Source organism: Pungitius pungitius, chromosome 3 (genome assembly GCF_949316345.1).
Source record: "Pungitius pungitius chromosome 3, fPunPun2.1, whole genome shotgun sequence".
Taxonomy (NCBI): Eukaryota; Metazoa; Chordata; class Actinopteri; order Perciformes; family Gasterosteidae; genus Pungitius; species Pungitius pungitius.
In genome coordinates, this window is record NC_084902.1 from 8692973 (window position 1) to 8718074 (window position 25102).

Here is a 25102-nt window from a genome sequence, read left to right on the forward strand (position 1 = left end):
TTATAGAGGTTTCTAAGTGGATCATTTTGAACGGTGGTTTGCACACTGCCTGAGAGTGAAGTCTAAATTAAGACCGTGTGGTGTATAGGACAGACAAGTCAAACATGGAAAAACAATAGTGCATGAATCTACGAGTGCCATAGCGCTCTATTGCTACTTCACACTCCCAACACATACACACCAAATGTGTACACACTGCGGTCAGTCCAGTACAGTGGACGTTAGCCAAAATAAAAGACCCCTAAACCCCTGCATTACTATTTAAATGACTCCAGTTCTGAAATTGTTGGCACAAACTACACATTACATTTTAATATTTGAAGAACTTATACAAATGTGGACAAGCTGCAAGTGCACGATTGGCACTTGCAGCCAAGAATGTTTGCACTTAGCGTTCACGTTGACACAATAGTCGAGAGGACACAGTAAAATTAATAGTCAGGTGTGTGTGTGCATCTAGCTTGTGTGTTTGTGTGTGCGCGCGCGCTTGCGTCTTTGTGATTCGGAGGCCCGTGTTTCACTAGTGATGTTGACTCAGCAGCAGCTGCTCCTGTGACCTAGAGAGAGCTGTGAAGCAGACGTAAGAAAAATAAATAAATGAGATGAGTGTGGTTAAGAACAAGAAGGAAGTACTGAAGTGCACACGGATGAAACTGAAAAACTCACCTGCATCTGTGCAACCGTTACTGCCACTGCAGCTAATTGTGGTTAGACCAAGTGGAGACTGTTAGCCTTCAACTGTACAGTATACTCCTTACGTGTTGATTTATTCTCATGCAGAGAATTGAATAAGAACCAAAGCCACCTTGTCTAATAAACATGAAGCTACATTATGGTAGAGTTAGCTTATCACGAGCAGGGGCGCAGCGGAGAAAGTTCAGAGGAAAAATAAAATCAAGCATTATTTTGATTCTGTTTTTTAATATATTTGATTAAAAGAGACACCAATGGGTCAGATTTGTTTTGAACAGGTCTTTGCTAGCTGCATTCTTCTCTGCTTTCAGTCTTTTTGCTAAACTAAGCCATCCGTCCCATGGTTGTGGCTTTATAGTCAACCAATATACTGTATATGACAACTTTTGTGATCTCATCCTTTTTTTAACTTTTGGCAAGAATTTCACTTTTTCTTCATTTATTTTTCATATTTTATAGATATTTAGATTTTTATAGATTTTTTTTAATAGATATTTAGATCTCACAATATGATAAAACCATTGTGTCCTAATTCATCTGAGCCCTGATTGCACAATTGAATGCAGTTATGCAAGACATTTATATGTCATCTGCTGCAGCAGTAGCAGCGTTCACTAGGCTAGCCTGATGGCAACTGTTAGCTGCAGAACTAGACTTGTTATTACAGTGTAAAAAATGTAACAATCATTTCTGATTTCCCAAAAACACTTTCTGGATGGATCAAGTCTTTCCGTCATGTTGCACTGAGGCGGAATTGATAAGCTGCCAAGCCAGATCTCCAGCCTCCTCCTCCACTATCAGCACCACGAGAGTCGCTTCTGCTTTTCTGACATGATACATTTCTCTGGCCCGCTCCCGGCCATAGGTTACAAATACAATAATCGACAAATACGAGATGGGAAGTTGTTGTGAAAGCTGAGCAGCCCACCCTGTTTACTGGGAATCGGTGAGACAATGCATGAGCCTCCGAATCTCCTCCTCAGACAAAATGGGTTTTGAAGGGACAGGAGGAGCGATGTGTGTGCTCGCGTCTGCAGCCGCAAGGACAAAGAAGCCGAGCTAGGTCTGGCGCAAGGGAGGCGCAGAGTAACTGGTTCATTTTCTCAAAGGGGTGGGTGGGCACAGCAATGGGCACCGCAGACGCTTCCATGCCAGCTTGTCGATGTGCATTTTGTGTCTGTCACTCTGTCTGCCTCGACACCGCAGTATGGATCAAAACCTGGAAATTGGGTCAGCCACAAATACATTGGAGTTGCAGGGAGGAGAGCAGAGGCAGGAGGGGAGAGAAGGGAGAACCAAAAAGAGGCGAGAGCAGGGGACATCCATTTGAATTTGGGAGGTGTTGGGGAAATGTAGGGCATGCATATTTAAGAAAGCACTGCTGGAGAGAGGGGAGTATTATAGCTGGCAGTGAGTAGTCACTCATGCAGATCTCTTGTCTGACTGATGGAAATTGAATGAGACAGGGAGAAAGAAATACTCGAGACACATTCTTACTTCTATTCCCCCCCCCCCCCCCCCCATAAACCATCAATCATATTTACTGTTTTTTTTGTTTTTGCATGGTCAGCCGCCACGGTGGTAACTTTGATGACCCAGTTTACATGAATCCATGACTCACAGAACACCATTGCATAAAGTGGATACCTTTTTATCATTTTGCTGATGAAGGCAATCGATTTGGTGAGATGAAGGCTTTCCTCATGGACGAAGCATCTCTCTCACTTATCCAGCCTGGCACATATCAATGCAGGCAATAAGATCTCTTCAGAGAAGTCTTAAGACCATTAACCATTGCCTTCCTTCCATAACTTATTAGTGACTCATGGCTCACACCGGTCTGGCCGCATACAGATCAACCTCAATGAGAAGCGGCAACGCCTCGCCACTGACCCACTAGCTTCTGAGTTAAAGTAGTGGGAACAGGTTAAAAGTTCACACTACAAAGACAAATGTGCATCACGACGCCAGGTCATCAGATCCCAGGGAGAGACGACCTTTTTATGGTTGCGTCGGTGCACGATTAAGTGGAAGATCCAGAAGGCTTAAATGATATCTTCAAAGCAAATAATACATGTAATTGTGTGTACAAGGCAAAACAAACAGGATGTGTTTCAGTTGAGTACCCCATGTTACCCATTCCATGGAAACGCTGATGCTTGTAACGGGATTTAACTTGACCATCACTGTCAACATATATCCGTGACTTCAACATGGCTGCTGTATTTACAAAGTATAGGGATCAGTTACTTATGTGGAAGTGTGTGTGTGTGTGTGTGTCTGCCTCATGGTGTTATCTGGTGTCCAGCCAAAGAGCCAGTCTGGACCCATGTTGTTTGTCCCCTCCCAACTTGAGCAGCTGTTGACAGACTTCGGTCGTCACTGAGCTCTCAGAAGTGGAACACACTGGTTGTTGGGCTGTTTCCTAATACCCCGTGATTCATACTTGTTCCGCTCGCTTTCCCAGAATGCCAATCTGCACGCCTGTCTGTGCTGAGGTCCTTGCCCTAGCTGACATTGTATCAGTGGATTACTCATCCCTCCACTGGGGCAACATACCGCATTGCGTGTGTGTGTGTGTGTGTGTGTGTGCGTGCGCGTGCGTGTGCGCGTGTGCGTGCGTGCGCGCGCGCAGAGAGATGCAGAGTTTAATGACACATGAGACCACAGATCTGATGTGTGTGCACGCATGCCATTGTCAGGCTTATTCAGTAATGGCTTGTTTTTACAGTAGAACATGCTGCATCAAAGTAAATATCTGCTTTTTGTATCTGCTATTTATTGTGGTCTATAAGGGCAAACTGAACATCTTTTAAGTCATGGACTGTCGGGCAGTGTGAATTTGGAGAACTAAACACTCATAGTGTGAGAGTCATAAATAACATCCACTTTTCAGCCCCACATTTCCTGATCCACAGTCCCCTCTGGGTATGACTATCGCCCCTTTAAGCACGTTAATGTTTTGGTCATGTGGCTCACGTTGTCCGATGCTGGTGCATACTTGGAGCTCCTCGACACATTCCCCTCCCCGATGTGTTTTTTGATTAGCAGCGCTACGTGAAAGCTGTCCTGGTCACTGAACGGCCTCCTCTGTGGAATTTGCCAGCTACTATCTAATCGATTTTTCATCATTCTTGTCAGATGTTAGCTATTTATCAACCACGCTGTTGACGTCAAAAGGGCATCATCGACCTGATGAAACTTGGTACAGCAGCCTTTGGTCATTTTTTATTGTACACTTTGTCCCAACAAAGGTAAACCCTGAGCCGAGCCGATATGAGTAATTAAAATGAGGTGTTTACAACGTGATGATTGTTGCTGGCCTCACGAAATGTGTTTCTCCACTTTAGATAACGTTTTGGATTTCAATGGGCTGTGAAATGTAGTTACAAATGCAAAGACGATGCAAAAGTTGTTGTTTTGATATCTCAAGCAAAGCAACCTTTAGGTCCCTTCAGCTTTGTAACACAAAATTGCTTTTTTATGATGTTGACCTTGTGGGGTCTTCAGATGATCGTGTTCCTTACATTTCACACATTCTGTTTGCTCTTAATGAGGTTTTGCTGGCTGGGTTTGTTGTGGTTGTTGTGCGTTGTCGCCAGTGTTTGGTCGGCGGTCTGTATTCATGCCAGCTGGAAGCAAAGCCAACACAAAGTGTCCTATCTTGTTTGCCACAGAGTGTGAAATGAAGAGGTAGCAAGCTATCTGGACGGAGAGGTGTGAAGAGGAACCCCACCGACAGCAAGAAACACCACACTTCCCAAAGTCCACGTGGTTGCAACACGTAGAATAACTAGTCGGCTGACTTTATGAAAATAAGTGAGCGCTGAGTTTGAAAGGTTTATGGAACTGTAAAGAGGGGTGTGAGAGCAAACAATGAGACAAAAGGTCAGGGATCTGGATGCTTGGAGTAAGAAGACATCAGAATGTTTGACTACAGTGACGGGTTTAATGCTTTAGCTTTCTGAGCAGCCTATCACGTTCTTTTTCCAGTCCTTTTTAAGTGTGTCTGTCTGTACATTAAAATCATACACAGAGTCCCGTTAACCCTCCGACTCTCACCCTGTTTGAACTTGTACTAATGGGGTCAATTTGTAGTAGACCAGTTCTCAGAACATCGCCCCCCTCCCTCCTCGGGCTCTGACGACACAGTTCCCCACTGCTCAGTGACACGCACACACACACACACACACACACACACACACACACACACACACACACAGGGTTCCGAAGAAAGATATCCATTTTCATCCTGGACTGTATCCCGTCAACAAGCATGGTGTAATGTAGGGCAGCTGTAAACTCCTATCGGCACCAGGCCTGCAGCTCATCAAAGTCAATTATCCTTTCAACACGACCACCAACCCAACACTTTGTACCCCTCAAAAGAACGGAAGGGTTTTTCATTACTGTACTGCTTATACCGTGTTTGAAAGGTTCAGAGTATCATGCTATAGAAGTCAATGTGAACTTGAAACATGATTAATCCCCTCTCTCTTGGTTATCTCTTTCTCTCTCTGGCTACAGACTACCTGGCGAAGCATGGCCGTCTCAGTGAGCTCGAAGCCAGGAGGAAGTTCTGGCAGATCCTGTCTGCGGTGGAGTATTGTCACAACCGCAACATCGTCCACAGGGACCTTAAGGCGGAGAACTTGCTGCTGGATGGCCACATGAATATCAAGATTGCAGGTACCGTAACAGCTTTGTGCAGGAGAACCCTTAAACTCATTGATGGATGAAAAATCCAAGATGTCAACATATATTAACTAAGTTTTGATCCAAGTGCCGGCGTAGCTCAGAAATGTCTTCAATACCTGCAAGATAGCTGTCAGCTGCAAGATGCCAGGACAGCATTTTTTATGATCACAGTAAATTAGGCAGACCTACCAAATAACCTGTTACTTTATTATTGAGGAGAAAACATTTAAGAAAGTGGACACACAGAGGAAGAAATCCTGCAGGTAGCAAGTTGAGACTACGCTTGAGGTCTGTGGTACAAGCTTCAAAGTGAGATTATTAAGCAACTGGCATTTAGAACTAGCTGGTGAGAATGTCACCCTACCGCTGGTTTATGAAGTGGGGACGCGGGTGGGGGGGGGGGGGAGGGGGGTTGGGTTTAATTGGAGGAGAAGAGGAAGCAAAGAATAGGATTGGCTATTTTGGAGAAGCGGGAGAGAGAATGAAGAGAGCGCATGAGGATCGTTGCATAGCAGGGTGGCACGGCCGCAACTGTGACGGTACACAAAGAATCCAAGGTTTTTCTACAGCTTTAGTCAGAGCTGATACTAAAATCCATTTAAGGTGAGCTGATCACACAAAGAGGGCTATAAATATCAGAGCTTTGCATGAATGTGTACTATGAACGGTGAAAATGGCCTCTTGTCCCCACTTCATGTCAGAGACTCCAAATAGAGATTAGAATTGTTGTTTATTGGTATTATGAATGTTACTTAATTTAGGTAAAATGACAGATGAGTCCAGTGTCTTTTTTTTCTCTCTTGGTTCAAAAAGGGTAAAATCAAATAGAACTGTTGAGTGTTTCACTGTTTCTCAGAAGAGTCCGAGATGAGAACCAGGGGCCGTTTTTACCACAGCAGTCATTTTTATAAACATCTCTGACTCACCGCTGATTGTCCGGGCGGCGGATTAGATCTGAAGCAGGAAAACAATGAACAGAACATTGCCCTGCTTGTGATTAGAGACAACGTCTCTGGAGAGGACATGAGGAGCTTTGTGTTCTTCTCTCGCTCAGAACGAGCTCTGTTTGACTGGTAACAAGGACAAGAAGTTTAGGTCCACACAGTACACAAGAAAGACGTTCTGCTCTTCAAATGTCCGTACTGCATCGTTAAAGTTGATGTCAGCTCAAATCATCCGTTCACTTCATGATTATGGTCATACAAATCTAAATTATTATACTGTTGGATTGCTGAAAGGAGTAAGCGGAAGAGCTAATTGTTTTCACCGCACTGAAGATGTAGTTGTTTATAGGTCCTCCTGCTTTCTAAAGGCCAGATATGGTCCGTTTGCAGGAAGCTCAACCAGGCGGCCAGTCAAAGAAAGGTCATGCCCATGGTGGCTGTAGGGAGGGGAGGGGGGGGGACAGTGGAAGCGGGGGGTCCTTCATGTTTTCACATCAAACAGCCCGATTACGTTGCTGCAGAAATAACAATGATGAATGAATGAAGTATGAAGTATATATTTAGGATAGAGACTTTCACATATAACATTGTTTATGTTCTACGTTCTGTAAATGACTAAATTTTTAGCAGCATTTATTATATACATTTTAAAGTTGAAACCTTCCGGGTTTACAGGGTAACGTCATTGAAAATGCACCAAACCCTGGAGGTGTTTCATGCTAAATAAAAGATGTAGAAAGTATAAACAATCTCTGGATCAAGGACCTCTGTTTGTTTGAAAAACAGTTTTTAATTTGCATCTACATTGAATGCTAAAGTAATGAAATGACATATGACACATACATGTTGACAACAAAGTCATCCTTATCTCTATCAATTATTTCAAATGAATATATGGTGAAATATAATCTTAGACTCTATATAAGATATTGCCCTCAGCAGGCATTATATTAAAATGTCTCCAAATGTTAAGACTAAATATACAGAGAAGAATAAAAAGAATCCCTAGGTCATGTGACAACCATGTGATAATGGTAGATTTAAGTGCAAAAGAAGCAAATAGAGAAGAGTCAGTAATAGGTTTGCTAGCATTAGACACCACTGCAAAGTAAGGTTTTGTTGTCAGAAAGTGTGCATATTCTATTCTATGTCGCTTCAATCAGCCAAATGGCCCCTCGTTCCAAAGAACTAAAGTGTTTGTAATCCCGAAGCATATCAGGAAAAGTGTGACGAGGGACTGGAAGGCAGGATGAGAGCGAATCCCAGTTCAGTGCATACTGAGCGGCACCAAATCAATGTGTCTTCATCAGACCTTGTTGGGGATGACAGGGTCCCGTTCCTCTCACTCACACGTGTGTGAGGCTAATATTTAGCTAATACTTTTGTATGCGACGCTGACGCACACAGCCCCCACCCCACCCCACCACCACCCCACCCTCCCTGCTGAGCTAAGAGTGCAGTTAGTCGCCTGCAGCGTGCCGAAGCCTTTGACGTCAACCAGTCTGCTCAGTATTCAGCTCCATGAAATGGGTCACAGCTTCTGACGCCAAACCGCGCGCGCCGCTCCGCACTGCTCTGCCTGCATCTCACATCTCACCTTCACAGCCGCATCAGACAGTAAACATACTTGTAACCTTCCCCACTGTGACGCTCGGCTTTGCCCTCCACTTCATGTCGGCCACACCTGCTGCTGCCTGCACTGCAGCAGTTAAATGGATTTGAATACATCCGCGTGCGCACACACACAGCGTCAAAGCTGCACAAATCACTCAGACCCAATTCCACAAATGTATTTGTCAGGAACGAGAATTCCCGACATCTTTTTTCTGTTTTGCATTAACCGACAATTTTCTACTATTTTGTCGGTAGAACAAAAGGTTAGACTAAATAACAAACTGTGTCACCAAAGTACAATTCAACAGCCGAATGCAAGATGACCTGACGACATCTCCCTAAACAGTTCCAACCCAAGTTAAACATTATGACCTTCACAAAAGGAGGAGTCATTGCATGACTGCATTATCATTTAGCTTTCTGTCTGTATTTGCTTTGTTCATCAGACAAAATGCAACATTATTAGATTATATATATATATATATATGTGTGTGTGTGTGTGTGTGTGTGTGTGTGTGTGTGTGTGTGTGTGTGTGTGTGTGTGTGTGTGTGTGTGTGTGTGTGTGTGTGTGTGTGTGTGTGTGTGTGTGTGTGTGTGTGTGTGTGTGTGTGTGTGTGCGTGTGTGTGTGTGTGTGTGTGTGTGTGTGTGTGTGTGAGAAAACGTACATCCCCTCGAGCACCATTATGTAAGCTAAATCTTTATTTATTTACTTATTTTTCCTATTGCTGAGTTCTTTTTTTTCGCAATACTAAATGTGTCCCACCAACAATGGAAAAAAAATGACATTGTTCTTTAGAGGCCAAAACCAGCAAATCGATTTCATTATTTCAAAAACTAAAAAATGTATGTGTATTACTAGCAATGATAGATCAACTGATGGATTAATCAGCAGCAGCAAGAAGAGCAGAGGTAAAGGAGCATTTACTTGAGAGGGTTTGAGAAAGAGAGAGGTGGGGATGAGGAGGAGGGAGCGATGCATCATCACAGAAAAGGGTCTGCCGAGTGATTGCAAGTATGCAAGTTGGCTGAGTGGTTTGGCAGATATTACTACAGCTCTTAGTTGGATTTGAGTGAAAGGCAAAAAGGACCTTTTCACCATTTTGTGTGTATTGGTGATAGTTCAAGTTAGGTCATTACCTCACCTCAGTCTCCTGGGGAGGTTACCTCATACACAGACCCGTCTCCTCAGTCTACAAAGAAGTGGATTGCATGTTACATTATGCGTAATGCAGACCCCATGTGGACAACTTTCAGTCTCAGCAGTTAACCCCGTCAATGACCCCACCTCCACTGGACGTCCTCGCGAGAAGCCCCGACCTCTGCCCCATTTACGCTCGCAATTAATACGTTCCAAGTTGCCTTTTTTTGGTACACAAAGGTCCTGTGTGAGGAATTTACAGATTAAGAAACTTTAATGTTGATCTCTACCTTTCCTGCCAACTCCCCGAACACCCCCCCCCCCCCCCCCCCCCCCCTCCCACCTCCCCAATTGCCTTAATAGATTTTGGATTCGGGAACTTCTTCCAGCCTGGGGAGCCTCTGGCCACGTGGTGCGGCAGCCCACCTTACGCCGCTCCAGAGGTCTTTGAGGGCCAACAGTATGAGGGCCCACAGCTGGACATCTGGGTAAGACGATCGATTGTATGAAGTAGACAGTTGTACCTCAGGATTTGCCTTTGGACACATGGATTGAACTTTAAGGTCCATCTGTCTTACGGAAACCAGCTGATGCAACAGTATTTGAAAAAGTGGTCTGCTGTAGATAACAATCATTGACCATACATTTGTGTCTGAGTGCAAAGGACGATGTGTGTGTGTGTGTAGTGTGCACGCTCGTAAATGCAATGACACTATTTGCATCCAGACACCTCTGATTGATATACCTACTGCCCTGACCTTGTTTGCTGTGTGTGTGAGCGCCTTTTCCTCTTCACAGAGTATGGGGGTGGTGCTATATGTGCTGGTGTGTGGTGCGTTGCCCTTCGACGGGCCCACTCTGCCTGTACTTCGACAGAGAGTCCTAGAAGGACGGTTTCGAATCCCCTACTTCATGACAGAAGGTAAGACGAGGCTCTCTGGGATATTGAACACAAAACAAGATGAGATGCAAACCAACTGGCACCCCTCAGTACCTCACATTGCTGTAAATGTGTAATTTTGGTCTTTCTTTGTGTCTGAACGACTGCAACATCTTAATGTTTTCTGTTTTTTTTATACACTGTATGTTGTCTTTTTCTTGTGACTGGAATCAGGAAAACGTCAACTTGGAGGATGAACCGATTTTTTGCCGAAAATAACAGATCAATATATGAGCTATAAGAACATATAATACAAATGTCAACAGAAAAAAATAAGATTTAATATCAGAATCAGCATTGTTGCCCAATTATATCAATGGGGTTTGTTTCTTTTTCTCAATTAACTAATCCACCTGTCCACCCTAGATTATTGAAGAAGAGCAACAAGTACAAAGCTTGTGGAGGAAGATTGGGAGTCTGGCCCAGTTTTTTTAATATTAATTTGAGTTACGTGTGTAAATCCCCCTTGGCTTTGTCTTCCTAGATAACAACATCACATTACATGTCATTTAGCAGAATCTTTTATCCAAAGCGATTCACAATAAGTGCATTTCAACCATAAAGATACAAACTCAGAAGAACAAGGAACAAGAAAGTGTAATTTCTTCAAATAAGCCGATTTACAACTTGCTATAGATAAGAGCTATTATAATAACATTAAACGTACTACAACAGCCAAGAAGGTCTCCTCTTCCTCTGGTCCTCCACAATAAGCCCAATGTTTTATATATTTAGCGTCAAGTAATTGTTTTTTTTAACGTGTGACAAAGCTCTCCATCAGTCCTACGTTTTGGTAGTAAAATCTTTCTCTCTGGTAATTATTCACTGAGTTCATTCACGTCCATATTGTTATAGCTTAAAAGTGTGTGTTCTTTATAAGTCCATACTAGATAGTACATATATTATGAGCCTGGAAAAAACTGTTGTTTCTAGTTTATCACCCTGTAATTGGAGGCAATAATCTAAAGAAAATTGCTGTGATGGACGCTGCTGCTCAGATGAAGAGACCCAGCTTTTCTCCTATTCACCGTACTGAAGAATTGCTGCAATTATCACAGGGACATTTCATTAATGTGAGAGAATCACACTCATTACGATGTAACGTGTGCACACCCGCGTCACTGTGTGCGTGCACGAAGGCTGCAGAGTGAGTCAGGGCGGCTACCCGCCCTGCTGTTAGCCGCTGTGCTAGCTGGCTGGATGCAGATTAATTCCAGAGCGGGAGCTGTTTATGTAACCGAGGGAAGAGCCAGTGACGCCTTCCAGCAGTTCGCCTGTCTGTCTCTCTAAGCCGAGTCTGCCTGTCTGACTTGAGCGCTCTTGGTGTGATGCGTCGTCCTGTCGATCTCTCTTGACCCTCGTCTCCGTTTCTCATCTGCAAGTCTGTTGCCACAGGCGGCGTGGCGGGAGAGTTGGACAGATTTGCTCAGGACCTTGAAACAATTAAGAAGTGAGGGGAATGTAGGAGTGCGTCGTCCCCTCCGTGGCCAGCGTGACACTCATTCCCTGAACCAGGGGAACAGAGTGTGCTGATTAGTTTATTCAGGAGAGGCCCATTTGCCGACCAGCCCTGTGGTTCACGCCCCGGCCTAGCATCGCACAGTGAGCTCTGACTAGAACGTCTCTGTCTAAACGTTTTGGCCTGCTGCTACTACTGACCACGCAGCAACAGTAGCTGTTTTATGTCCCCCTCTTGTTGCATGTCGCACAGCCTGGAATCATTGTCAAGGATCCTTTATTAGATTAAAATAAACAGACAAACTTTGCCTTGTGAAGCTCAGCATCTCGCGGCATTTTGTATTTCCTGTCTGGTATTGTACCGCAAAACCAATCACAGCCCACACAAACAAAAGTGATTTTTTTTATTGTGAGACAATAAAAAAAATAATTCAATGGTATGATCACGCATTATACTTACAAGTTTTATGTCTTGGTTATTTTAAGGCTTTTAATGCGTCTGATAAAATGAAAGAAATAGAAAGAATCAAGTCAGCCGCAGCCATGACCGTCCAACTGCTCTCCCACTTCTTGCAACAGTGCTGCTCTCTCTCCTTCATTGGGGGACTTGGTGCAACTCTACACCAGTGGCGCATTGCGAGTGTTAACAGGGATGCTTTTGTGGTTGAGTCATGATGGTGTAATGTACTGGCTAAGAACAGTGTGTCAATCAATCAGCTGGCCAGCCGGCTGGATGGTTTTGCACTTTTACATAGTTCAACTTTCCCCGGCGGTTTAATAGTTTTGAAAAATGTGTTCAGCTTCAACTGTTGCTATAAACATGGCTGTAGCAACGTGGCTTGTGTAACTTCTGCGTCAACGTAATTGCCCTGTATTTGAAGCATGTTGTAACCCAGCGGTTGGTCAAGGCTGAGATGCCACAGCATTAAGCAAAAGAGTATTAAACTTTTTATTTCATATAATGGGCCGAGAAGTTGTTTGGCTGAACTGCCCGGCAGGAGGAGGAAGAATTATGATGTAGCAGACGTTAGGAGATCGACGGGGAATCTGGGAAGAATGTGAAGCTGAGGTTCTGTTGGCGGCCATGTCAATGGGCTTATGAACCGGAGTTTCAACTAACAGGCATTTTCTTTTGTGATTAATCTGTTGGAGTTTTTCCTCGATAAATCGACTGGTTGACATTCAAAATAGTGAAAAATCAAATATAACTTTGTCTCTCAAAGCAATACAGCTTACTGTCCCAAAGGGCTAGAGAACCAGAAAATAATCTTATATTCATGAAATTGCTGGAATCAGAGAATCTGGACTTCAATTAAAGGAGTAGTTGCTGATAAATCTTTTTTTGTTTATTACTTCACAACTTATCAAATTGTTGCAGCTGCATTATGAACCGCTTTCTCTGGCCTTATTCTGTGGTAAAAGACAGGACGTCTTAGGACGATAATTGAGCATGACGATAAGGAGAGGTGCTCAGCTAAAGGTTACCGATGTGTTTAGACAACTCTTTGTTGGTTTTAAAAATGTGATAACATTTATCATAAATGACTGACCTTTTGAGTTGTATTGTTGTGAGCTTACAAAGTCGAAGCACCTTAAATATAAAGACAAGTTGATGATTCAGTAGTAAAAATGTAAAAAAGGGAACATCTTTAGACACTTGAATCGCATGGTCTCTTTTTCAATCGGAATGAAAACTCCTGATAGAGAATTCATTTCAAAGTACATATTTTAATTTTATATTTTGTATCAACTAAAATATGCCAGACCTATTTTCGTTCAATACCCACCTGTTTTGCTTTGAGACTGCAGCAGCAGGGCGTGTGGGGAAAGATGCTCTGTGGTGGGCAGGAATGCAGTGCAGACCGTAGCGGTGCATGCAGGCCAAAGAGGCACAGCCAGGGGAACTATAATCCTGTTAAGAACCCAGCTGTGTCTGACGTCAAACCCATCTAGACACAAACTAGAGGTGAAGAGCCCTCATTAGGAGAGGAGGAATGCAACATAATTGTGTAGAGAATCAACGGCAGAAGAAACGCAGAAAAGTGTTATTTCTGCCCGACTGCTACTTTGACAAGTTAATGGTGCTTTATGACTCAATTTGCTTCATCATAGCTTATACAAAAAGTGCCCTGCGTTATCGAACATCAACAAGCTCTTCCTCTCAGAAAGAAGTGGTGATCCAACACATGAAAGGCTTTGAAACCCTCTTCACACCCTCTGCGATTGTGCTCTCCCGCCCCTCGCAGACTGTGAGCACCTGATCCGCAGGATGTTGGTGCTGGACCCATCAAAGCGTCTGTCTGTGGCCCAGATCAAGGAGCACAAGTGGATGGCCCTGTACGCTCCCGTTCAGAGGCCTGTCCTGTACCAGCAGCCTCTTCCCGCTGAGGGCGAGGCGCGTGTGGGGGAGTACAGCGAGCAGGTCCTCCGCCTGATGCACAGCCTCGGCATCGACCAGAACAAGACTATAGAGGTGTGGACTTAGCCGGCTTTATTTATTCAATAGGGCTACGAAGGGAGGAGATTTAAAGGTCAGAGCGTCTGGCTGTGGCAAAGATAATGGTTATACTATACTGTATGCGTCCCAACAACAATCATAAGAAGGATACAAATGATTTTTTGTACCACATACTATATATGTGATGGGGACCCTGGTAAATGGGTGAAATATACATAAAAGATGATATATTCAACAGTATTTCTGTGTCAGTGGAACAAAGACTGTAATTTAGATTCATTACATTCTACGTGCGCCCTTTTCTTTTAACACACAGGGAAGTATATTCTCAGCATATTTTAAGAACTGTGAAATTAAACTCCTCATCAACAATGTGTCATCGCTAACACCTTTGCGTATTGACACCGCTGTTTGTATTGTCTGGGAAGAAAAATACAAACAAATACAAATCCGCATCTGCATCTTGTCAAACTTCAGTCTCTGCAGAACAAAAGCTACAACCACTTTGCTGCTATCTACTACCTGCTGGTGGAGCGGCTCAAGGCCCATCGCTGCAGCTTCCCCGTGGAACAACGGCTCGACGCTCGCCAGCGGAGGCCCAGCACCATCGCCGAACAGACTGTCGTCAAGGTAGCTGCGGGGCGTCGCGGCGACAAGGGTCTTCTGAATACTGTGCCCAGACATTACCATCCACGGCTCCCTGATCAAAGCGCCATTATTCACACCTGCACCCACCAACAAACAAACTGACAGACACGTCCCCATTCATCCGTTCATCCAGCCAGCTTCTGTGTTCGACTGCTTTCACCCAGTATTTTACGGCAAGCCTTGATCTTAATGTGCCCCTCCCCTCCGCCCAGTTAGATTATTCATCTTCTTTTCATTGCACACGGTCTTTTCTCAAGACCACGTTGCGATCTCTATTCATTTCCTTCACCTGGCTTATTTGTCTCCTTACAGAAATTCACAGCAGCTTGATTTAGTTGGAATTATATTATCATCAAGGGTGTTGTCAAGTGTTGGCCGTGAATCGGAGCAGTTTGTTGTTTTTTTGGGTTGCAATGTTTAAAGTGTCCGTATTCTCCCTCCCTGCAGCCGAGCAGTGGTTCAGCACAGGTGGGTTTGCTCCCGCAGGGTGTTCGTCTGCTGCGCTCCCCTGCTGTGCCCCAAGCCTCCTCCGATGGCTTCACCTTCGCCCAGAATGCATGTCTCCTGGAGCAGAATTTCCTGGTGGAGGATGTCAACACACCCAAAGTAAGTTCAACACAAGTCAACACAGCCTGAGGGTCTCTTTCTTTGTGTGTTTTGTGCGCAACTCACACATGTTCCACTGTTCGTTCAGTGTAGTTGTTATAGCCATTCAGCTTGCAAGTACGACCACAAGAATTACCCCTATGAGCTAGACAGGGATGCACTTTGAAAATCACACCCACAATTGTATGTGTGTGCGTGCGTGTGTGTGTGTGTGTTTGAAGTTTGCGCTGGATTGCTCTGTCAACCTGCCACAGAGCAGCTGACCTGTTCTCTTATATAACAACGCGGCCGACATTAGACCGGACAGCTGCCTGTCCTGCATAGCTTCTAGAAACGCACACACACACACGCACACGGTGCTTTTACTCTCACTCTTTTCATTTGTGCTAACCAGCAACCTTTCCTTCAGGCCTGTATTTAAACTGACCCACTATTACAGAACACAGACACCAGTTGTCTAAGTTGACGGACTCACTCTCATGCATGGTGACACACACACATGGACGTGTATGTTGTTCAGGTGTGTGGTTGTGGGGTTATGTGTGTGTTGTAAGCAGAACAGTGTGCGTTATCTGAGTAAATGGAGACTGGTTATGTAAGCAGTTCTGTGATGATGATGATGACCTAATGCAAAGCTGAGTGAACACACATGGACAGGAAGCTGCTGTGTTGCTTGAGCGATCTCACCCCTGTGACCTCCATTAGCCAGCTCATTGTTTCTTTTTTACATTGTCTTTCTCCTATTCTTTTAACTGTTCATTCAGCTTCTTCTCTTTTCCTCTAACCTCGCTTTCCGTCTGCCACCGCTTTTCATGGTCTATTTCTCAGTCATTTTCCCCTGTGTGTCTGGGTGTGTGATGGTTGATTAAAACTATTCCATCTTGGCACTAAACAGACGGACAATTAGGCAAAGTTGCTGTTTTTATACCAACACCAGGCTTTCCGGTTACTGCGGGAACTCATGCGAATTATCTCTCTCGCTCGGCTTGTGTGTGTGTGTGTTCATGCATGCCTTCACACTGCCTTTTTAGTCCAAGCTCACTTCCTGGTGCTGCATTCCTTCATCCGCACCCTCTACAGTAACTCACAGGCCAGCACGCTGTAACAGTCACACTTACACAGTCCCCCCATGAGACCACCTGGGATGAGTTGAGGGAAAACAGAGTAAGGGGAAGAATCATTTGCCCCCACGTGCACTATATGGTGGTCGCCTTTTGTGCACGTGTGTTGCAAGATGCCAGAACGGTGTTTTATTAGTCGCCATTTTCTTCAGTCAATTTGGAAAATATAGTAAGAAATCTCTCTTTCTAGCCTTTTTTATCGCTGCCCCTTTGTCCAGGTGAATGGCTGTCTGCTGGACCCCCTGCCCCCCCCCACTGCCCTCCGCAAGTCCTCCACCTCGTCGCCTAGCAACATGATGGAGACGTCAATAGATGAGGGCATCGAGACCGAGGAGCCTGACACGGAGGATGAGTCGCCCCACCTGCTCTCAGCCCATCAAACAGCGCGGTTTGGCCAGCGGCGACACACCCTCTCTGAGGTGACCAACCAGCCAGGGCCTTCGAACCAAGGTGTGACTCTCACCTGATCAAATACACACGGTTAATTTACAGCTAATGCTAAAATGAAGCGGTTCGATTAAAACAATTGTATCCTCCCAGGTAAATTGTTCTCTATGGGCCACAACCCCTCCATGGGCAGCATGGACTCGGACATGGGCTACGACATGGGCTCCATGCAAAGTGACCTCGGCCTTTTGGACGACCCCCCGTCCCTCGGGGAAGTGGTGCCGGCCAACAGCACGGCCGCCGGCGTTACCCCTGCGCCGTTCTTGAGTGCTCGGCCCGCCAACCCGGCAATGGCCGTCCTGACCTCTCAGCACAGGGAGACGCACAACCGCTCCCCCGTCAGCTTCAGAGAGGGACGCCGCGCCTCCGACACCTCCCTCACCCAAGGTCACAACCACTATTGTTCATTTGTCGATTATTTCATTGTTTTTCCATGAAATTTGTCGCTTTGGGCGCTTTTTCTAATCCCCCACTTCCCTCACTCCAAGCGCTCAGACCACATTGTCTTCATAATGGGGGCGAAAGTAGGTTGAAGTTGTTGCCGGTAACACCTCCTGATCCCTTCTCTGCTTCATACTGTTGTCATCCCGCCTCTAGCTTGATGCGTCACTGAACACACGCATTCGATTTCATAACAGCTTAGCGGTGCTTGGAAATTTTTTTTTTATTACACTTATATAATATAGAGCAATTAATTTATTTAACCCTCATCGTACCAACTGAGATCCCTGCAGACCCACAGGTATGTTTTTGATGTCTCATAGGTGCTTTATGTCAATCGATTTGTTCCTAATAATTTATTGTCAGTGTTTTTCTGTTGCTGGTTTGATTTAGTGCTTTTTAATTGATCATTTTTGGGGTCCTAAGGGATTCTAGTAAATATCACCCACTTGCAGGATTGATTGTTATCAGTGGGGTAGGGGCACTTTGTCAGTCATTTTTAAGGAGGCAGACACAGATTTCCTCTCGAGCTCTCCACTTTTTCAGAAAGATCATCTGTGACACATTAATAAATCTCTGTCTAAAGTGGAAGTAAACAAGACAGGTGGAGAAATGCATTGAAATCACAGATCAGCCATATGTACACTTTGCGTTAAATATGTGAGCGGTCCAACACGACGAAGCCCAGTCAATAAGAGATTGATTTATAAAGAGTCAATGCGCATATGTCTGAGGTGCCTGGATCCTCAGTGCACCAGTCATGACAGAGATACACAAGTGTGTGTATGTATGTATATAATGAGAATCATGCCGTTCCTCCTAACTGTTGCACTGTCAACAATATATAGCGTGTGTTTGTATATATATAAAGAGTGGTGCGTGTATATATATATATATATACACGCACCACTCTTTCACACTTTTTTTACGCGGTCTATTCTTCCTCTCTCCTTCCTTCTCTTTTCCTCTCCAGTCTCTCAAAGACTATGGCGGAGATGATTCACGTTATGAATCACAGACAGCCCACATAACTTGTGCTCCCTCTCTCTCTCTCTCTCTTCTCTATATATATATATATATATATATATACCATACCTCTTTTTCCATATCTCTGTGTCTCTCGTGGCTGGCAGGATTTGTCTTCATTTCACATGAGAGTGAAAGAGGAACCAAAATATTGTGAATGATAAACAACTTCTATCCTCCCTGTTTTGCATTTGAAGCTTGATGTTGGGAATCATATTTGTGGTTATTTATTTATTTGTCGGTAATCCTCCTTTGAGAGTGTTGATGCGGTGGATTCTTTTTGCGTCAGACTGCTGACTATGGTTTTAAATAACTCCCTCCGTCACGGTGAGTCAGGTCCTATCGTTCACAGCAAGAGCTCATCACCACTGGAAGGGTCTTTTCAGAGCGATTTTCTGTTGCACGCACACGCAAGACCTGTCACATGTGCCCACAGAAACACAAAGAAACACATCCACAGTTGCTCATGACGTACATGCAGCCACATTGTCAGTACTGCTAACCGGTCCGACAGTTTGCTGACGTCAGTGGGGATTAAGCCTGACCCCCTGAGAGGATAGAGCGGAATATATCCTATTACAGAGGGAGGCGATTTTATTGATCAGCTAAAATAATCCAAACTGACTTTGTGTTGTGGGGATTTGCTTATGCTCTTAGGTCTGGTTGCATTCAGGCAGCACCTCCAGAACTTGGCGAGGACCAAAGGCATCCTGGAGCTAAACAAAGTCCAGATGCTGGTGGAGCAGATGGGGTCTGGGGAAGGGGCCTCCATGGGCCCCCTGGGACCACAGCACCACTTGCACAACCTCCTTGAGGTCAGTCTTCCTGCATTACCACACAAAAGCACACACACATATCCTTCATTCAAAATCGTTCTCTTCCCAAGCCTGTTATCAGCCCGCTTCAGTCCCTCCAGCATCGTCACACCGTGTGACCCAGAAGAGGAAAAATAAAAAGCCACCCAGGCTGTTGTGTAACCCCGAGAGAGGCAGCCAACGGTGGCTTGTTTACTGTCTCCCGTCCCGGTGCGGCCCAGAGCCTCGGACAAAGTGAATGCAGCCATTGTCGAAGTCCGTCAGACTGACCCACAGTAGTGACTGCCACTCAATAGCAGAAATCACACACAAAGACAAATATGCACAAAATGATGCACAAAGGCACACTGCGAGGGGAACTTTTTTATGAAACATTTCTAGGTTTTCCTATAAAAAAAAACACAAAATCAATGGTGAAGCGAACCATCTCTATTGGTTTCCCTTTTGTCCATCCCTCATAATGCAATAACGCAGCTCTTTGTTGGTTATGATGATCTGGCCCATCATCCTTTTAATTTGCTTTCATTTCATTTAACTACTGTGTAATCCCTGTGGTACACGCCATTTAGAGAAAGGCATCTGGCTGTCACCACACAGGCATTTGGGCAGGAGACATCATTGATAATCCAGTTAGACCCCCACGATGGAGCACCCAGACACTGACACGGCTTTATTATCCCACCGGAGAGGGGATCTGGGATAAGTGGGTCCACATGCATGTGTGCACATGAGCATAGACAACACTTTAGACACTCTAATGCTTTATGTTTGTGATTGAAGGGCGAGGCGTCGAAGCAGCAGGAGGGCCTCGCTTTGTACCAAGGTGGGCCGCCCCCGCCTCTGCTGTCCCGCAGACAGAGTTTAGAGACACAGTACCTCACTCACAGACTACAGGTACAGTCCCACACCAACCTCGCTCAGTGATATCATTTGGCAATTAAATTGCTGTGGGATCTGTTGTATTGTAGCCATTGTCACGATGAACACAGTCATCAGTCCCAATCTCTCTTTCGCCCCAAAGGCCAACGCGTTAGCAAACAGTCCGGCTAGCTGCCAACTTTTCTGTAAGGACACTCGAAGTTTAGAGCAACAGCTGCAGGAACAGAGGTAAATAACACTGTACACATCTGCTCCACACGTTTCCTTTTTTGTCGTTTCTTTTGTGTTCATTTAGCTGGGGGGACATTTCACTGGTGAAAGATTCATATATTCAGAGCAAAAAGGTATTTGCTTGATGCAAATAAATCCAAATAAAAGCAGACTAAGATTACTCATGTACAACATTCATCCCCTGTACATTAACAGGGACATTCGCCCCATGGACAAAAAACTTTTTTGTGCAAAGCTGTAAATATGTTTTTTTTCTGCTGTATATTTTGACATTTAAACACACGGGTCAAAAGATTGACGCTCCTCTGGACACAGAACTGCCGTTTTTAGCTTGTTTTCACAGCACTTGCCCCTTGGGTAGCGGTTGGTATCAGCTGTCAAAGCTCTACTCATTCATCAAAGAAACCGTACCAATTTAAGAGTTCTTGTGTCTGTCTCATCCAGCTTTTCACCATATTTGTGTTGCTGTTATTCTTGGATGTAGCTGTGTAGGAAGCCGGTGACGGCATTCTTTATGTCGTCCGCAAAGCTGTAATTTCCAACCATCAATGTGAAAAACAGGCAACGATTATACGGGACGGGAACATCTTTCAATTCAGGGGGGATCATTTTGCGAGCTTTTTGTTCTTCCTTGTGTTGATTTAAAGTGTTGTCTCGATCTAAAGTGGAATCTACTGCGCTCCCCACAGACTGAACCAGAAGAGGCTGTACCTGCAGCAGTCGCAAGGCATGGGGCTGCAGGTGTACTTCAACCAGATGCAAATAGCTGAAGGATCCTACACCGCAGGAGGTCCCGCTCTGGACCCGGCGGCGTCTCAGGGTTCCCCTCACGGTGCCCCCATGTCAGCGGCCCACCAGCCCCAGCAGCAAGGCGGTCCTCAGGCCTCGCCTCCCTACAGCCACCCCCACAGCCTGAGCCCCTTGATGGAACCGGCCGAGGGCCTCCTTTATGATCCCTACATGAGCCAGCACCACTACGCCCAACACCCGCCCCCCGGATCTCACCTCCACCACCAGCTCCCCCACCCTCTGCCTCGCGGAGCCTCTTCCGGCAGCCTGGGCTTCAGCTACCCCACAGGCTGTGAGCAGCACGCCTTGGGGCCCTTCAGTGAGGGTGTTCACCAGGAGCAGTACGAGTTCCAACTGGACCCGGCCCTGTTGCGCCCGCCGGCGCCGGGAGAGGCCGTGGCGTACCCGGGCCAGTCGGACAGCCTGGGCCTGCCCGAGCTGCAGGGCTCTCTCCTGGAGAGCGAGATGATGGAGACCGTGGACTCCCAGCACGGCTTCGTACTGGTCAACTAAAGCCAGCTGAAGGGGCTCGACAGGAAGCAGTATTAAGCAATGAGAACCTGCACAGCACTAAGAGCAGATGTGAGCGGAGGCCACAAGCGTAGCAACGGGGAAGGAAAGGGTGTTCATTTCTGTGTGACTAAAACAAACTTTGTTTCTTAGTTGTGAAGAACCTCAGACAACCTTTTCTACCACCATCCTCCCTCAGCCCTCTCCCTCTTCTGCCTCGTCTCCTCTGTAACTTGTTCCCGTCAGCTCGGGGAGGCAGGAACCGGTCCGATGGGTGGCACAAGGCGAGCTCCGCCGCACTAACTTGGCAGCGTGGCTGCGTTGGTCGCTGACGTTGTCCCAGCAGTGAGGGTGAGGCCGTGCAGTGAGGGGAGGTGCTGCCCTGCACCAAGGAGGGGTTCGGACTGTCAGACAGCCGTGAGGACAAAGGCTGTCAGTGGGGGGGGGGGTGTATTTAAAATAGGACACCATCTACATTGATAGACTTGTCCTCAAAACACTTCTTTGGATTTAAAAAAAATGATTTCAGTAGATTAGAAGAAAAAAAACAGAAAAATCGCCCTCATTTATCATGGTACCATCGTCGTCAATTCAAGTGTTAAAGGTGTTTTGCCGATTTTACAGAAATATTACGTGGTTATATATAGTTTAAAGTTTCAACACTAACATATACATTACAACAAGTAACTTGGTTTGTCATTTGCCTTAAAAAAATACTCTAACATGCAGATTGATGCGCCATGTTGACTGTGTGCTTTTTAAAAGTGCTAAACGCTACCCAATCTATTTTGTTAAGTTAATTGATGAATGAAAATAATATATACAAACACTTGCGTAGCTGCAGGCTTTTGTGTCGGCCACGGGTCTCTTTAAATTCTAACTACTGATTCTGATCGTTTTGTTCTCACACTACTGAAGCGCTTTCATCCGCCCGCACACGCTTGCTACGGCAAGAGGCCACACGTCGATTTAACAGTTGGGTTGTGGATTGTGCGTTTGCCTGATAAATGAGGGCTGATGTAATTAACGTGTGTTTGGTTAGGACGTTGTGCTGTTTTAGACTGTACATATTATTCTATTTTTGTGGAAATACTGAAGCAATATTAATCCTTAATGTTGGGGGTTTACGGATGGAAGCCTCACCTGTGCATCCGATTCTGATTGGTTCCCGGGGACCGGAGTCGTCAGCGGTGACATCACTTGAGCTGATGATGTAACCAGAGCATAATCTCTGCCTCACTCGCCCTACAAATTCAGGGTTAGGCCTGCGGAGAGGGAGAGGGAGAGAGAGAGAGTGATTGTGTCTGTTTGCACAATCCATACTGCAACTCTTCTGCATTCATGAAATCGTTTGTCGGAAAAAAGACCAACACTGTATTGTCATCTCAATTAAAAATAAAACAAACTGTGCTTTTCCCCCTAAATGCACAGAGGTAGCTTTTTAGAAGAATCCTGGTTTACATCCTGGAGGCTCCAGTCATGACTCTGTGTTGTGTTATAAATGGATCATGTTCATGATCGATTCCTGCTTTTCACTTCATGAAGGAATGTTTTGTTTCTCTCGGACACTGGTGGCTGCGAGGCGAAGAACGACAGAATGTGAGTCACGTGACACTGGATTTTGACCACACGCTCACCGCCGCGCTTTGACAGACAGGTGAAAAAAAAAAGAGAAGCGCACGGGTGCATCTTCTTTGAGGGTAGAATAGAGTCAGAGAGTCACGACGAGCTTGTTGGACGGGGACCATCTGACCTTCAATCTGACCTTCATCCAACCGGCTGGACCTTCAGTGAAAACAAGCCCGTCCACCGGACTGAACAGATGCTGTAGAGCCAACAACCAGACTCTAAAGTACACATGTGGGTCCACTAAAAGACTTTAGAAGGTGCAAGACTGAAAGCAAAAATCCACCCTGAAACACAATCATATTTACGCTTCTTTAGGAGCCTTTAAAAGAAATAAACGTGTTGATTTTCAAATTCACTGCTGCAGACTTTAAGTCTTCCTGCGTCAGCTCTCCAACAGCAACACCGGTTTGAATCAAATTCCAATTTTCTGCATTATTGACCAATATGACATCGCAGTGAGATGTTTTAATGCAAGTGACTCATCTATCGTTTCAAATGCCTCGTCAGCTCCACTTTTAGCTCTGATCAGTCAAAAGGGCCGACGTGCTGATAATAACGATGATTAATATGTTTAGTCACACACACACACACAGTTTATTGAAATGCAACCGGCTGACGCCCAGTTGGCGGGTGGCGATGAACATGTCCTTTCAGAAAGAGAAGGAGCTTCAGCGTGGAATGGCCATGGTGCCGTTGGGGGTCGATTCATGATGGTGCTCAGGGTGGATTTAGCCCTGAAGGGAATTTTTGAATGATTATTTGATTTTGTCGATGGCTGGAACCGCTATCAGTGGTCTGTGGAAAACGAGGAGGAGGAGGAGGAGTTTCACGCCCTCGGTTCCTGGCAGGAGGGAAGGAACCGAAGTGTGCGGGAAATATTCTTCTCCTCGCTCTTCCCCCTCCAATAATGGACGAGAAACCAATTTCTTTCAAAGAAAGACCAGGCACAATAATACTTTATCTGATTTTGATTCAAGATGGAGGAACACGCGTCAGTTTACGACCGCTGTCCTTTGTATAAATTAGTGGTGCAGTGAGTCTTCGGTGCACCAAGGAGAATTCTGTGTGCAACGTGAAAAATTGTTCAGTGTGCCTTTTTACTTTTCTGTATTTTCCATCTAAATTAAGGTTTTCAATGGCACTATTGTTTCTGTTGAAGCCCTTTTTATGATTTGTTTTAAATAAGTAGAGCCAGGATTCACAAAGGTACAAAACCAAAGTCCCTCAGAAGTATCCCTGTACGACCCACCGTGTGGAGTTTTGGAGCTTTGGAGCAGTGCTTTTCTTCTTCTTGGTCAATCCGTGTATGCCATTTAAAAGTATTATAGCAATATTTCTCTAGTTGAAGAAGTCATGAAGAGTCTAGTGGACGTGTTTCCAAGTATTGATCATTTCACCTCCTGCTGATAAAACAAAACATTGATCTATCCATAGAAATCCACTTTTATATTTACCTTCATTGATGTTGACCACACATAAGCTAACTTGCTGTTGAGATTAAAAAAGGTTTATTGAACATAATATTACGGTTGTTTTTCTTTTGTGTGTCACATAAGTTGTCGATGTGTTTGACAGCACTTTCAAACGCCTCCCTTTTGTGTTCGTCCCGGTTATTGAAACGCAGCACTTAAGTGTTTTCTTCCCCACGTGATCCCGTCGTGGTGTAACTACAACCTGCAGCCGCCCCGCAGCGCCCCGGGGCTGCAGGCGTGGGTTAATGACCTGGAAAAATGAATCACACCAAGTGCTTCATATAAACTGTTGAGTCACACCAGAACTAAAAAGCTGCCAGGGCGGTCCATCCGGAGGGAGCTCCAGGTCTGGTTCTGTTGAATTCTTCCAATATTTCTATTTTCTAAAACTAGACTTTGATAACCGACTAAATTTGTTGACCAGGTTGAAAAATTAATAGATTTCATAGTACAATATGGATAGAAAAGAGTAAATACAATCTCATAGTATATGAGAATGATCGTAATGTATGAACAGTATAAAAAAGTTTACATACTATAGTC

At 45.1% G+C, this 25102-nt stretch overlaps 1 protein-coding gene across 1 annotated transcript in view; it reads left to right on the plus strand.

The window, feature by feature from the left end:
* sik2b (salt-inducible kinase 2b) overlaps positions 1-24608 on the plus strand; it is a 34783-nt gene extending 10175 nt beyond the window's left edge. Inside the window, exons 4-15 of the mRNA XM_037469734.2 lie at positions 5221-5382; positions 9453-9577; positions 9888-10011; positions 13734-13960; positions 14423-14575; positions 15041-15199; positions 16539-16770; positions 16861-17154; positions 18892-19049; positions 19830-19943; positions 20071-20156; positions 20849-24608. Of these exons, the coding sequence (XP_037325631.2) occupies positions 5221-5382; positions 9453-9577; positions 9888-10011; positions 13734-13960; positions 14423-14575; positions 15041-15199; positions 16539-16770; positions 16861-17154; positions 18892-19049; positions 19830-19943; positions 20071-20156; positions 20849-21461 (2447 nt within the window). The 3' untranslated portion in view covers positions 21462-24608. The remainder of the gene's footprint in view (positions 1-5220; positions 5383-9452; positions 9578-9887; positions 10012-13733; positions 13961-14422; positions 14576-15040; positions 15200-16538; positions 16771-16860; positions 17155-18891; positions 19050-19829; positions 19944-20070; positions 20157-20848) is intronic.
* Positions 24609-25102: the final 494 nt, after the last annotated feature.